The 14,165-nt window shown below is 66.6% G+C and overlaps 1 protein-coding gene across 1 annotated transcript; it reads right to left on the reverse strand.

Moving 5' to 3' along the window:
* Positions 1–1,506: 1,506 nt before the first annotated feature.
* TBKBP1 (TBK1 binding protein 1) lies at positions 1,507–12,944 on the reverse strand. The gene is made up of 11 exons (XM_075036924.1): positions 12,848–12,944; positions 11,754–12,021; positions 9,870–10,094; positions 9,654–9,776; positions 9,472–9,576; positions 8,795–8,948; positions 8,522–8,700; positions 8,372–8,421; positions 3,392–3,510; positions 2,240–2,979; positions 1,507–1,992 (listed from the first exon to the last, which is right to left on the reverse strand). Exons 3-11 carry the CDS (start codon positions 10,089–10,091, stop codon positions 1,864–1,866), a joined length of 1,821 nt encoding a protein of 606 aa, XP_074893025.1. The 5' UTR covers positions 10,092–10,094; positions 11,754–12,021; positions 12,848–12,944; the 3' UTR covers positions 1,507–1,863.
* Positions 12,945–14,165: the final 1,221 nt, after the last annotated feature.

The following is a 14,165-nucleotide window of genomic DNA, read 5'->3' on the forward strand; positions in this document are numbered from 1 at the left end:
CGCCCCGCTCGGCGTTTTGCTTACCCGGCATCTCGCGGGCTGTTTGCTTCCTCTGCGGTCCCAGCCCCGACGCCTTTTCGGGGCCACATGCTCTCCCCCCCCCCCCCGGCGTGTTGCTCGCCCATCGGCTCCTCCCGGGGTTTGGCGTCGCCCCTCTGCTCCCCTCACCCAAATATTGGGGAAGGGCAGGGCTGCTCCTCATGCTGGGGTCCCCCGTGGGGCTGGGGGTCCCCATTGTCCACTTTATCCCCCACGTGTCACCCCGGGGACGTTCAGCGTCACCGGGGTGAGTGGCTCGGGACCGTGCCATCGTGCCACGAGCACCGAGGATAAGCTGAGCCCAGCACCCGTGCTGGCACCATCACAACCACAATCTCCCCCATGCCCACCCCACAGCGACCCCAGACCTGGGACAAGCCCATGGGGGGACGTCCCCAGCTGCAAGGGGACCCCCAAAGACACCGATTCGGCCGCACGCCGGTGTTGGCACCGTGGGGCCGAGGTTTGGCCGTGCCTCTGCCGTCACCCCCGGGGCTGGCGCTGGTTTTTGTTTTGCTTTTGATTGTCCCATTTCTTTGTCGCCTGCCAGGCCAGTAAACCCGAAACTTGTCACCATGCCGGGAACGGGGTCACGGGTCCAGGTTACCCACAACGGGCACCCCGAACCCCGTCACCCCCACCGCTGCCCCGCTGAGCCCTGGCGACACGAGTCGGCTTTGCCAGGGCTGGATTCACCAACGCCAGGTTTGTCCCCCAGCCCTGGGGGACACCCACAGCCTGGGCCCCCCCTCGCTCCACCGGCACCCAAAAAGAAGAAACAGCTTCGCCCCCCACCCTCCCCTTAGTGTTTCGGGCACTGGAAGGATTTTATTGGAGTCGGTGGCGTTGCAGAGAGCGCGGGTCCCTCCACCCAGAGGTCCCGGTGCAGTGGGGAGAGGGGGGGGGGGCTGCACCCAGCCGAGCCTTTGGGGGTGGGTGGCGGGGGGTTTGCGCCGTGGCACGGGGGGGGACATGCAGCGCGGAGTGGCTCGGCGGGGAGGGGAACGGTGCTGTGGACCCCCCCTCTGCCAGCAGCTTTGAGGTAGATTGAACGTGAGGGGGATGGGGGTGATGGGTTGGGGGGGCTTGGGGTGAGCAGCCACCTGCAGCCCCGGGCTAAAGCAGGGGGGGGACCCAGTGGTGGGGGGCTGCTGGGGGGCTGCGCTGTCCCTAGGCCGGGGGGGCCAGGGTTGGGGAGAGCCCCCGGGTTGTGGAGCTCAGTGCAATGGTGGGGGGGGGTCCGTGCTGCACCTCGGGGTTCGTTTCTCAGCAGCATCTTTGTGGGGAGGGGGGGGTAGATATTGGGGGGGGGGGTGCTTTTAACATAAAAGAGTGGAAAGATGCTTGAACCGGTGGGATGAGGTGAAGGGGACCGAGAATAAGCAGCTGGCCCCCCCTCCAACCCCCCCAAACCCAACTCTGACCCAAGGAGCCGGGGAAGGGGCAGCCCCTTCCCTTCACCTGCTTCCTGGGGGCCAGATCCAGGACCCGGCCCCTCGAATCCTCCCTGAGATCAAGCAGCGACACCCGAGGGTGCAGATGACACCCAAGGGCGCAGACGGGTCCCCTCCAGCCGCCACCCGGGACGGCGTTATCCCGGTGCCCCCATTCGAGCATCCGAACCCGGCGCGGATGCAGGGACGCGGTGAGGCGGGAGCAGAGTAACCCACTTTTGGGGGGCCGGGGGGGCTCCGGGGTGGGTTGCGGGGGGGTGGGGTGCTCAGTCTTTCTGTAGCTACTGAAGACTTGGAGGTATTTCGGGAGCCGTGTCGCTCCTGGTGTGTTTTCATGCAGCATCCAAAGATCGGGGAGGCGGGGGAAGGCTCAGATCTTGCTGTTCTCCAGGTGCGAGTCGATGTGCTTCACCAGCGCATCGTCCGGGTAGCCGATGGGGAAAGCCAGCTGGCACAGCGGGCAGCTCCGCACCTCCGAGTCCACCGTCTCCAGCAGCAGCTGCGGGGGGCACAAGGCGGTGTCGAGCCCACCACCGCCTTCTCCTGGGGGCCGCGGACCCCCCCCATTCCTCCCCGCTACCCTCCCACCACCGGGTGCAAGCTCGGATGCCGCGCAGCCGGTCAGAAATGGGGAAACTGAGGCACGCCCTGCCTGCACGGTGGTGGTGGTGGTGGTGGGGTTCCCTTCCTTCTTCCACCCCCCCTCCCAACCCACCGCAACGCATCCCCGGCGGGGTCCCGCTTACGTTGATCGAGGGCCAGGACTGAGCGTGCTCTGCCCGGGCGTAGGCAGCGGCCGTCCGGTGCACGGCGTCGGCGTCGGGGAAGCCGGCGCAGAAGGAGGCGCAGCGGATAGCCCCCGCTTCGGGGCTGGGGGGACTGGGCAAGGCCCATTCCTCTTCATCCGACGACTGCTTCTCGAAGCGCACGTGCTCCTCGAAGGGCTCGCGGGCGCTCAGCGGGGACCCCGTGCCCCCCAGGTACACCTCGCCGTAGGGCCGGTGCTTGGGAAGCGTCGAGGCTTCGGGCTGGAGCCAGAGCGAGCGGCTCTGCTGGTACAGGGCCACGTTGCTCACCTCCGAGTAGCTGCGACGACCCTGGAAGCCGGCTTTGATGTGGCGGCTGGAGGGTTTGGCGTAACCCAGCTCCATCCTCTCGCCGGGCAGCCGGTGCGGTGATGCCGAGGCCGGGGACGGGCAAGGCGGCGGGGCTGGGGACCGGCGTTGCTGGGCGGGCGACTGGCTGGAGGGGGGGACCGGGGACCGGCGCTGCTGGGCAGGGGACTGGCAGGGGCCGGGGGCTGGCGAGCGACGCTGCTGGGCCGGCGACTGGCTGGGGGGTCCCGGCGAACGCCGTTGAAGCGCTGGCGACTGGCACTGGGGTGCTGGCGAACGCCCCGGCGGAGCGGGCGAGGGGCACTGCGGGGCGGGCGAGCGACGCTGCTGGGCTGGGGAATGGCACTGGGAGAGTGGGGAGTGGCGTTGGCCTGCAAAGCAAAACGGGATGGAGGGGGAGCACAGAAAATACCCCCCCGTCAGCTCGGCGGCACGGGAAATATCCCTTATCACCCATGTGCATCCCAGATGGATGCGGGGATGCGGCCGTGGGGAACCCTGGGGAGGGATGCTCCTGGGGAGGGATGCTCCCTGGGATGGATGCTCCCCGGGATGGATGCTCCCCGGGATGGATGCTCCCCGGGATGGATGCTCTCCAGGATGGATGCTCTCCGGGATGGATGCTCTCCGGGACGGATGGTCCCCGGGACGGATGGTCCCCGGGACGGACACACGCAGGAGCTCAGCACCAGCCGGAGGATGAGGGCAGCCAGCGTGGTCTCCCCATTTTTTGCATCCCAGCCCCATCCAGCCATGGGTTTCAGCCCCGGCCCCCTTCCTTACCACCGTTGAGGCTCTTCTCCTGCAGCACGGCGCGGAGGATCTGGCTCTGCAGGGAGCTGAGGTTCCTCAGGCGGCACAGCTCCTCCGTCAGCTCCGTGTAGGCCAGCGCCAGGTTCACCCTGCGGCAGGGACGAAGCGTCACCGAGGGCGAAACATTCCCGGTCCCCCGGCCGGGAGGGGGGCCCCCCCTGCCATGCGTTGCTGTGGGACGCACCCAAATCTAACCCAAATTCAGGTTTTTAACTCAAAAGGGAAAAGTTGTGGCCACGCACCGCCTGGCATCGTACCTGCGGGCACCCCGTGCAGCGGGAGCAGTCGGGAGCGGGAGGGAGGTGGGTGCCACACTCCCCCCCCAGCTCTTGGAGGCCCTGACAAAGTCATCAATTCTTCCCCAACTTCGGTGTCACTTTTCAAACCCATATTCTCTGAGGTGATGCGAAGGGAGAAGCCGTCTCCCAAGGGCCCCGCGGGGCTGGGGGCTCAGCGCGTCCTCCCGCGCCGCGCGTGGAGTTCAGCTGAGCCGTTGTGACACCCCGGGGACCCGGGAGATGCCGCTCGTAACAGCAGCCGACAGGTCTGCCCCTGCCCGCCCTCCTCTCATCTCATCGGGGGGGGGAGAAAAAGAAAAGAAAGAAGGAAGGAGAGAAAGAAGGAAGGAGAGAAAGAAGGAAGGAGAGAAAGAAGGGAAAAAGGAGGAAGACAAAAGGAAGGAAGAAGGAAAAAAGGAGGAAGAAGGAAAAAAGAAAGAGGGAGGAAAAAAGAAAGAAGGAGGAAAAAGAAAGAAGGAAAAAAGAAAGAAGGAAAAAAGAAGGAGGAAAAAAGAAGGAGGAAAAAAGAAGGAGGAAAAAAGAAGGAGGAAAAAAGAAGGAGGAAAAAAGAAGAAGGAAAAAAGAAAGAAGGAAGAAAGAAAGAAGGAAAAAAGAAAGAAGAAGAAAAAAGAAAGAAGAAGAAAAAAGAAAGAAGAAGAAAAAAGAAAGAAGAAGAAAAAAGAAAGAAGAAGAAAAAAAGAAAGAAGAAGAAAAAAAGAAAGAAGAAGAAAAAAGAAAGAAGAAGAAAAAAAGAAAGAAGAAGAAAAAAAAGAAAGAAGAAGAAAAAAAAGAAAGAAGAAGAAAAAAAAGAAAGAAGAAGGAAAAAAGAAGAAAAAGTAGAGAGAAAAAGAAAAGAAAGTGATAAAGAAAGAGAAAAAGACGTTTCCCCAGCTGGGTCCCCATGTCACATCCCCAGAGTCCCCATGGCCCTGCCACAGTGGCACGAGCGCCTGGGGACGTCCCCGGACACGGCTGCCCCCGAGACCCCCCCTCACACTTGCAGCCCTGCTGGCTCCTACCTTTCCTGCCTCAGTTTCCCCTCCGCGACCCATCGTGGGCACCCAGCTCTGAGCCCGGGACGCTGGTGCAGAGTCTGCGGCCTCTCCCCAAAGTGTGTGGGGGTCCCAGCCCCCCCAGCCCCACGGCTGAATTTCAGCCACTCCCGTGGGGGGGTCACCGCAGCCCCCCCCCCCCCCCCAAAGTCACGCTGAGGCGCAGGGAGGAAGCGCCAAAACCGCAGCACCGGGGCGGAGGAGTGAGAGGTGCTGGGGTGGGGTGGGGGGGGACGAGCAGCCCCCCCTGGCCCCCACCCAGGGCACCCTGCCAGGACCCCTGCCTGCAGAGGAGGGAGGGCAGGGACCTGCCCCACGCGTCCCTCCTGCAGTCTGAGAGGCTTTTGGGGAGGTTTGGTGCTGGGGAGAGGGAGAGGTGGTGGTGGTGGTGGGGGGGTCTTGGTGCCCCCCACTCCGCCCCCAAAAAAAAGCTCTTTTTCAGGCCAAACTGTGGGGTTTCGATACGCAACAGCAGATAAGCCGTGAGAACAAAACAGCCGCCGAAAACCCAACCGCCCACGCCTGCCCGGCTGCCCCCAGCACCGCAGAGCATCGCTGCTCCGGCGGGAGCGGCCGGATCCTGCGGGACCGCGTGGGTCCCCCGTGGTCCTGGCAGGACGAGAGACTTCGCATCCCTTCTTCGTCCCCGGCCAGAGATGCTGTGGCTGGGGACGGGGGGGGGGGGGACAGCGGGCTGCCAAGCACAGCTGAGACCCCCAGCCAGGACCACCAAAGTGAGGGGCTGGGGACACATGGGGGGGGTGCTGGGGTGCAGTGACCCCCCCCCAAAAGCACCCAGAGGGGGGCACCAGTCCCAGCTGGTGGCGGGGCAACAGCACACTAAATGATACCCATCACCCCCCCCCGAGATATGCCAACCACATCACATCCCTCGCAGGGCTGCCCCCCCCCCCTCCCCGGCACCCCGTGGTCCCCAGAAACCCGGGGGGGGGGACACGCACACGATGGCATTTTCGTACCACCGGGACCGGGGCTTGACACCCACCCTCGGTGCCAAAAGTTAATCCACGGTGTGTGGGTGCTGGCCGGGGTGCAGACCCCCCTCCCTGGGTGGGGGGGACGACGGAGAAGGGGGGGTGGTGAGGAGGAAGGGGTGACCTCGAGCAAGTCACACCTGGTAAACAAGAGGCCGGCGAAAAACCGAAATAAAAGCAGGAACCGCAGGCGTAGCTGCCATCACCGCCGGGCTGGGGGGGGACCGTGGGCTGGGGTGGGGGGCCGGGTACAACCCCAGCAGCCGCTGAGCCCCCCCTTTTGCCACAGGATCAGGGGAGCCGGTGGGGGGGGAAGGAAGGGACGGGGACGTCCCAGCGCGGCATCGTTGGCAAAGGAGGCGGCGAGCACGGCGGCAGCTCCGGCACGGGCACCCATGGGTGCAAGATTTGTTAAAACCCACAAAATCCCACCAAAACGGTGTCAGCGGCAGGGCAGCGAGAGGGCACGGGGCTGGCGGGGGCGAGGGGGGGGAGTGCTCCGACCCACCTGCACCCAGCACCCCCGGCTTTTGGCACTGCGTCACCCCTGCGGGTCGGTGGGGGTATCCTGGGGACGGATCCTGCAAAGCTGCCCCCAGCCCTGCAGCTTTCCAGCACCCTCCATCCCCCAGCACCCCCCACCCTGCTCCCCCCTCCAAGGGCTTTTGCCATGATTTGGCTCCCAGCTTTTCCCCGGCCCCTTCCCGAGGAAGCGCAAGTAGGAATGGCCTTGACCTCAGAAATGACCAAAAAAAAAAAGACAAAAGGATAAAACCAAGAAAAGAAACAAAATAAAAAAAAAGAAAAAGAAGGGGCTGGAGGGACCCCTGCCTCGCTCATGCCACAGCGGCACGCTGACTAATTTGGCAAAAGCCAGCCAGAAAAGTCACCCGGAGATGGAAAGCGCCGATAAGGCACCTTTCACACCAAAAAAATGGTGGAGAGGAGCAGGTTACAAAAAAAGAGCAGTATTTACAAGAAAAGACCGGGGAGGGAAAGACTGTGCCTGGGAAGGGGGGTAAGATGCCCCCAAGTCTGGGGGTGAGGGGTGAGGAGCCAGGCGTGCCTCAGTTTCCCCACCTTGACTTGGGGAAGTCAGGCTTAAAAACAAGGTGGCTTAGGGAGATGTTAATACATATATTTGGAGTTTTATTTTCTGGTGGGGGCTGGATATTGCGGGCAGGGGGACAGGGAGAAGGGGAACCCGGCCACGGTGGGGCTGAGCTTTGTGAAGAATAAAGTGAATTAGCGGGGGGAAAGCGTGGGGAGGGTTATCGAGGGACCCCCCCGGGATGCGTGGCAGAGACGGGGCAGCAGCCACCCAGTCGCAGCCCCCAGGGATGCCAGCATGGATGCGGCCGGCCCCCCCTGAGCCCCACGCACTGATTTACGCCGCGGAGACAAGAAGCGGCAAAAACATCCAACACCTCAGGAAAAAGGAGGGGGGAACCCCCCCCTACCCCGCCAACACCCCGGCACCTTCCCAGCCCCATACTGGGCCAGTCCCCACGCGTCACCTTTTATCTGTCCACAGCTTGGCACGGGCTGCCGGCCCCGGCACATCACCGCCCGGCACAGCCCGACGTGCCCGGAGGAGCCGCGATGCCAGCCCGGCGTGTCCTGCCTGGCATCACAGTATTGGGGGGGGGGGTCACACACACAAGGGGGGGGACACGGGTGTGAAGTCCCGCTGCCACATCCCGGCAGCCCCGCATGCGTGAGGCTGAACGGGCGAGGATAGCGGGGTAACGAGGCCGTTGCCTAATTAAACAGGTTACGGGCGGCTGCTTTTAGGGAAAAAGTCTCAGCACCAGCCCGGAGCTGCTTTGCCCACCTCGATGCCAGGGTCGCCCTGGGGAGGGTTAAGGGGTCCTGCCCTGGCACAGCCACAGCGTCTCCCCCAGTTCCTATCAACCCTCTCCAGATTTGGGGGTGTCTCATCCCAAACCCCCAAATCCGAGGTGCTCAGTCACCGTCCCAGCACCAAGCGGTGCCCGGGGGTTCCCTGATGGAGCCCCCGGAGCTCACGGCCGTAGCGAGGGGGAGACCGGGAAGAGGCGCGAGGGCCGGAGGAGGGTCTGCCAGCACCGGCACCGCGGCGGCTCCGCGCCCAGTTACACCATTACAAAAAGAGGAATACTCTGGCAGAGTCGGACGAGGGGCAGCCAGCGGTTCTGAGCAGCCCGGACGTGCCGCAGTCCGGTGTCCCACAGCCTGGCACGGCTGCGTGGCGTGGCTGGGTGCTGTACGGTGATTGCCGGGTGCTGAGCGGCAGCCATAAGCCGTCAGTGCCCTCTGGAGGCGGCGGCACACTCACCGAGCCGGCACCGCGCAGTCTGTACGGTGCCGGACACCGGACTTGTGGCCACCCTGTGTTTGGAACCCAGTTCAAAGTCCTGGGGGTGCAGTGGGTGCTTTTGGGGTGCAGGATCCCACCTGCCTGCAGCACTTCAATAGGGGGGAAACCCCCCAAGGACCCTGCCCAAAGGGACATTCCGTCCCCCGAGGACACCCTGGACGTGAAGCCCCCGCAGAGAGTCCCGCGTGCCCCCATCCCTCCCTGCCAGGGTGGGGACCCCCCCACACTGCAACCCAGCCCTCGCCCCAGCCCACCCCGGCACTTACTGGTCGTCTCCCACCTTCTTCACCCAGGCCATATCCCGCTCCGACTGGTCCTGGGGAGAGCAGACATCCCGTCAGCACCCAGACCCTCACCCACCGGCGATGCGGGAAGGGGGGGGGGGGGGTCCCGCACGGCCGGATCCTGCCCCGTACCTGCTCCCGGGTGTCCTGCAGGTGCTTCAGCTCCGCCTGCAGCCGCTCGCACTCGGCCTTGAGATGCTCCTCGCGGTGCTGGGCGCGCTGGGTCTCCTGCCGTGCCGCCTCCAATTCGGCCTCCAGCCGCCCCGTCGCCTCCAGCCCCCGGCTCTGCCAGCCCCCGGCACGTTCCAGCACTGCGGGCAAAGCACGGCTCAGCCCCCGGCACGGTGCCCGGGCTACCCCGCCGGAGTTGGGGGTGCCACGGGGTAGGGAAGGGGGGCAGCTCACCGTGGGTCAAGCCAGGGTTGGGGTGCAGGGCGAGGAAAGGCACGTCCTGGCCCGGCAACGGAGCACCCAGCCCGGGGAAGGTGCCGGCGTCGCGCTGCCGTAGCTGCTGCTCCAGGCTCCGGATGCGGCTCAGGTGCGTCTCCACCAGCGCCCGCTGCCGGGGGGAAGAGGGCTGAGCCCCGCAGCCCCTCCGTGGGGTTCATCCTGCACCCCCCCAGCCCCTGACAGGCAGACCCGGCACTTGGGGTCCCCACGTCGCCGGTAGCCGTCGTGGCAGGGGGATGGGATCTGTCCCCAGCACGTGGCCAGCCCAGAAGAGGGTGGCACGGTGGCGGGGGGCACCCCAGCATCGTGCCAGACGGGGTAAGGGAAGCCGGGGATGCCCCGTCAATGCCGGGAACGCGGCGCCAGGACAGAGACACGCGCTGCGCCGGAGCTGGGAGCATCCCTTGGCATGGTGGGAGCGGGAAGAGACAGGGATAAAGCCGAGCCACATGCATCGCTACAACCCCTGACGTGATCGTAACAGGGGGGGGAAGCAGCCGTGGCCCCCCCAGCCCTGCATCCCCACCAGGTCTTCAGCCCCACGGGATGGAGAAACAATCTGCTGGGCTGCTGTCCCAGAGCGGGGAAGGGGTCCCCGACGTCCCCAGGCACCGGTCCCCGCTGGCACCCACCATCTCGCCCAGCTCGGTCTCCAGGTCAGCTTTCTCCACGCACAGCTTCTCGTAGGCCTGGATCATCTCCTCCAGCTGCTCTTCCCGCTCTTTGCTTTTCTGCAGCTGCCGGGGAGGCAGGCAGGGGTGGGTGGGCGGCTCGGGGACCCCCCGCGTCCCCCGGCCCCACCGGCCCCGCTCACCTCGTGCTGGAACTGGTTGAGCTGCTGCTGCAGCGACGCCTTCTCGCTCTTGAGCAGCGACGTCTCCTTGGCCTCGTAGAGGGAGAAGATGTGCTCTTCCCCGAACTCGCCGATCAGCGGGTACTGCGGCCGCGGGGCAGAGGCGTCAGCGGGGACCCCCGGCCCAGTGACACCCCCCCCCTCCCCAAAAATCCCGGTCCCCCCTAAGCTCCTCACCTTGACCTCATACATCTTGAGCCGGCGCTTGAGCGTGGAGTTCTCCCTCTCCAAGCCCGTCAGCCGGTTCTTGATGTCGTCGTAGGCGGTGATGAGGGCAAAGTGGGAGGCCGAGCACATCTCGCCCGAGAGGTCGGTGTTGGGGCTGTCGAGCCAGTCCTCGTCCGGCCCCAGCGCCTCCTGCGTCAGGATACTGATGTCGTCCTCGAACATGGAGTCCATGTCCTGCCTGCGATGGAGACGGGGGACAGACAGACAGACAGCCACCGGTGACCCCGTGGCAGGGATGAACCCGGCCAGGGACACCCCGAAGCCCCCGGAGCAGGTTGGGCTGCGGGGACGTTGGGTGCAGGATCCGGCCTGGGGCAGGGGGAGCTGTGGATTAGCCCCCCCCCGAGCCCGGCCAAGTCCTGGGGACAGAGCGGGGTCTGCAGGACCTTGGCACGTCCCAACGGCAAAGGGTGACGGAGGAAGGACAATCCCGGGAGCCGCCACCGGCAGCAGCTCCAACCCCGCAGCGTCCCCCGGGGTGGTGGGGGGACACCGGCCAGGCAATTGCCTCTGCCCCCACCGGGTAAAGGTGGGGGGAAACAGGGGTCCCGGCAGCCCCCCGCAACCATAGTCGTCACCGCTCGGGATAAGGCCGGCAGCCAGGATGGCCGAGAGCATCCCTGGTAGAGCATCCCCGGGGGGACGCGGTGACTTTCCCCGTGTCCCCCCCGGGGAGCGAGCGCCAGAAATAGCGGCCGGTGCCGCTGCCTCCCACCCCGCACGCGAGCTGCTTCCCACCCTCCCACGCCTCCGCGGCGGCACGCAGCCCGCGCCGTGCCCTATATACCGGTGCTGCCGCTCACCCCCCGGGGAGCCACCTGCCTCTCACGGCACGGTCCCCAACCCGGCCTGATCCTGCCCAACCCGCTCTGCCGCACCGCCCGGTGCTGCGGGATTTGTCCCCGGTACGAGGATTTTGAGCGGTCGAGGATCCCAAAAGCCGCTGCCACCGGTGGCTCTGCCACGGCTCCCCGGCTATTTGGCACAGCCGGCCCGGTGGGGAAAACACGTCTCAAACCGGTGAGGAGGCAGCGGCTGCGGTGCTGAGCCCCGGCACGCACGCACGGTGCTTTGGCACTGTCCCCTCGTCCCGGACGGGGACCCCACGGGCACCGGGGTGGCCGCCGGCCGCACGCGGCCTCGTCGGCTGGGCCAGACACCCGGGAACCGCCGCCGCACAAATAATTCATAGCACAAAGCCGGGAGCGGGAGGCGATTTCTGCAGGGTGACGGGAGGGGGACAGTCCGGCCCCCCGAAACCGCTGCTGGAGCCTGGGGCCAGCCCGGCCCACCGGCACCCCCAGTCCCGCTCTGCCCCGGGGCGCAGACCCCCCCCCAGCTGCTCCCACAGCCCCAGCGCGGCGGGGTCTGGCAGCGGTGGGTTGTTGCAGCCTCTGCTGGGACCAGGAGCACCGAACACAGGCAACCCCCCCAGCACCACAACCCCTCCTCTGTCCCCTCCCGTGAGGGCGTTAAATGTCCCCCCCCAGGGCAGCGACAGAGGGGACACACGTCTGCTCGAGCAGGGAGAGCACCATCATCATCATCATCGTCCCTGGGGAAACTGAGGCACCCCCTTAAGCCAAGATGGTGACCCCCTCAAAGCAAGACACCAGGAGTCATGGGGCTGGTGGGTGCCCCCCTGCCTGGGGGTCCTACGCAGGGTGGAGGGGGACCCCCCAGTGCTGAGCAGGGATGGGACCCTCTCCCTCCCTGACACGCAGGGCCTGGCAGCCGCTCTGCGCCCACAGCCTGGCCCAGAGTCCCCCTGACCCTGCCCTGCCGCTCCCCAAACCGTGCCTCAGTTTCCCCATCTTTCGCATATTGTGACACCTGCCTTGCAGCGGGCCCCGGGCGCGGGGCGAGTCGGTGCGGGCTGGGCAGGGCTGCGGCGCAGGGACGCGTGTCTCAGGCGTCGGCAGCGCAGGCAGGGAGCCGCGGTGGGCAGGCGCTCGGGAGATCAGCCACAAGAGGGTCAGCGGGAGATGGCGGCGCTATCATTAGGCTCCAGGGGCAACGGCGGAGGTCTTCACGGCACCGTACCGGCTACGCTCCCCTCCACGTTCCCGGCGGTCAGCCCCTCCTCGAGGCCTACAAATGCCTTTAAAAAAGAACAAAAACGGGGCTGCAGCTCCCCGGCACCGGGACGTTGCGGGAAGGCTCGGCCGGCAAGCGGCAGCTCACCGCCCCGGCGCAGCAGCGAGGATGGAGACGGGAACGGGCCGTACCGGGCAGCGGATGCCACCGGGATGCCAGCACCCAGTTGGCATTTTCTGGGGGGGGGGGGAGGCACCGTGCAGCTACCTGGCCCCCCAACACAACCCTACTTGGGGGGGGGCGCATCTGGGAGGATGCACTTAGTAGGACTGAGCTCCAGTGCAGCCCAGTGCAGCCTCCCCCAGAGCCTGGGGGGGGGGTCTGCCACTGGGACAAGCCCCCTCCTCATTGCTATAACCCCCCTGGGTGCTTTCCTTGCTGCTGGGGGGGGAGCAGGGAGCACGATGCCGTGGTCGGGGTGCAAAGGGGGTCGGGAGCGATCGTGCCCCCCCGACCCCGGGGCTGGGGGAAGGTGGGTGAGCCCGGGGTGGGGGGGGGTGGGGGGTCGCGGGTACCGGTTTGGGAGGGATTGGGGGGGGTGAGCCCGGCCTGCTGCAGCCCCGGTGTCTCCGGTAAACCCACCCCGAGCGTCCCCGGCCCGGCCCGGTGCCGCAACACCCCGGGGGGGGGGGTCGGAGGAGCAAGGAGGGGTCCGGGGCGGAACCGGGGATGGAGCCGCGGGTGGCGGCGGGGGGGGAGAGAAACGGGAGGCGATGGGGCGGGAGGAGGCAGGCCCGGGTAGGGCGGGGGCGGCCCGGTTCCACACACCCCCCCCCCACCTTCCTCCTCCTCCTCCTCCTCTTCTTCACCGGCCCAGGCCCCGCACTCACCGGCGATGCGATGCGGCGGTGCCCGCCGGGATGCGGCTCCTTCCCGGTGCCGGTGCCGTCCCCCCCCCGCCGCAGCCCCGTCCGCCGTTTCTTCCGCTCCGGAGACACCGCGAAACCACGTGGGCACCGGGCGGCCGCCAGCCCCTCCCCCCGCCACGCGCCGGTGCCGCCCCCGGGGCTTGCCCCCCCCCCCCCCCCAAACCGGGGCACGGCGGGTCCCGGGGGGGGACACACGGACACACGCTTGGACCCCCGGCCCCCTGTAGCCCCCCCACCCTGGAACCCCCCCCCCCTCCTCCCCGCCTTACCCCGGGGGGGGGGGGCAAACGGGACCGGACCCCCCCCCCCCCCAACGGGGCTGACCCCGGGGGGCTTCTCCCATCCCGGGCATCGCCCCCGGGGGGGATGGCAGAGCTGAGCTGCAGCCATAAGCCGTGGGGGCTGGGCTCGCTTCCCCCCCCCCCCCCCCCAAGAACATTTTATTCCCCGAATTGTTCTCTCCGAGCTGCTTCCATTATGGAATTACATTTTTTTTTTTTTCCCTTTGCTGCGCAGGGTTATTAATAGCTGCTCTCCTTTCGCCGGCGTCGCTGCTGCCGGGGGCTCCACTGGTGAGTTCTGTGCTCCGGGGGCACAGACCCCTGCGACCCCCACCCCCCCCACACACCAGGGTGGGGGGGATCGCTGCCAGCCTGGCACCCACAGACCCCAAGACCTGGACGGACAGACCCACGGCGCGAGCGTCCCTGCCAAGGCCTCATCCCACCCCGCCGGAGGATCCAGGGGGGAAGCGGAGCCCCAGGGATGGTGACCAAGGTGGTGGGGGGGGTAAGGAAGGTGGGGGGGGGTCTTCGCTCCTGCCCAGGCACCGGCAGCAGAGGCGAGCTGGGAGACATCGGCACGGCGCGATCCTGCGTCCCGGCCATCTGCCTCCATCACGCGAGAGCTCGTGTCGGGTGGGGGGAAAAGGTGTCGGTGCAAAACCAGGCAAAAGACGGCGCTTGGCTTCAGCCAGCCCCTTGTCCCCCCCCCTTTGAAGACCCAAAGGGAGCTCCCATGGGGGCCCCCATCCTAGACACCCCCCCCCCTTTCCTTCCCAGCACTATGTTTAGCGCAGCTGTATCATCACTTGGATGGAGCCTGGGATGCGCCGGGGAGAGCGCGGCGGTGATTCAGCGTGCGGAGCGTCGCCACAGCCGGACCCTCGCCCAGCCTGGGTTGGCATCGGTGGGTACCGCTCACGGGATGCCGGGCGGTTGCCACGGCTGGAGCAGGAGCCGGGTGCTGCGCTGGGGGTTGTGGAGCCGAAAACACGACG

Source organism: Buteo buteo, chromosome 9, assembly GCF_964188355.1.
Source record: "Buteo buteo chromosome 9, bButBut1.hap1.1, whole genome shotgun sequence".
In the NCBI taxonomy this organism is placed as follows: Eukaryota; Metazoa; Chordata; class Aves; order Accipitriformes; family Accipitridae; genus Buteo; species Buteo buteo.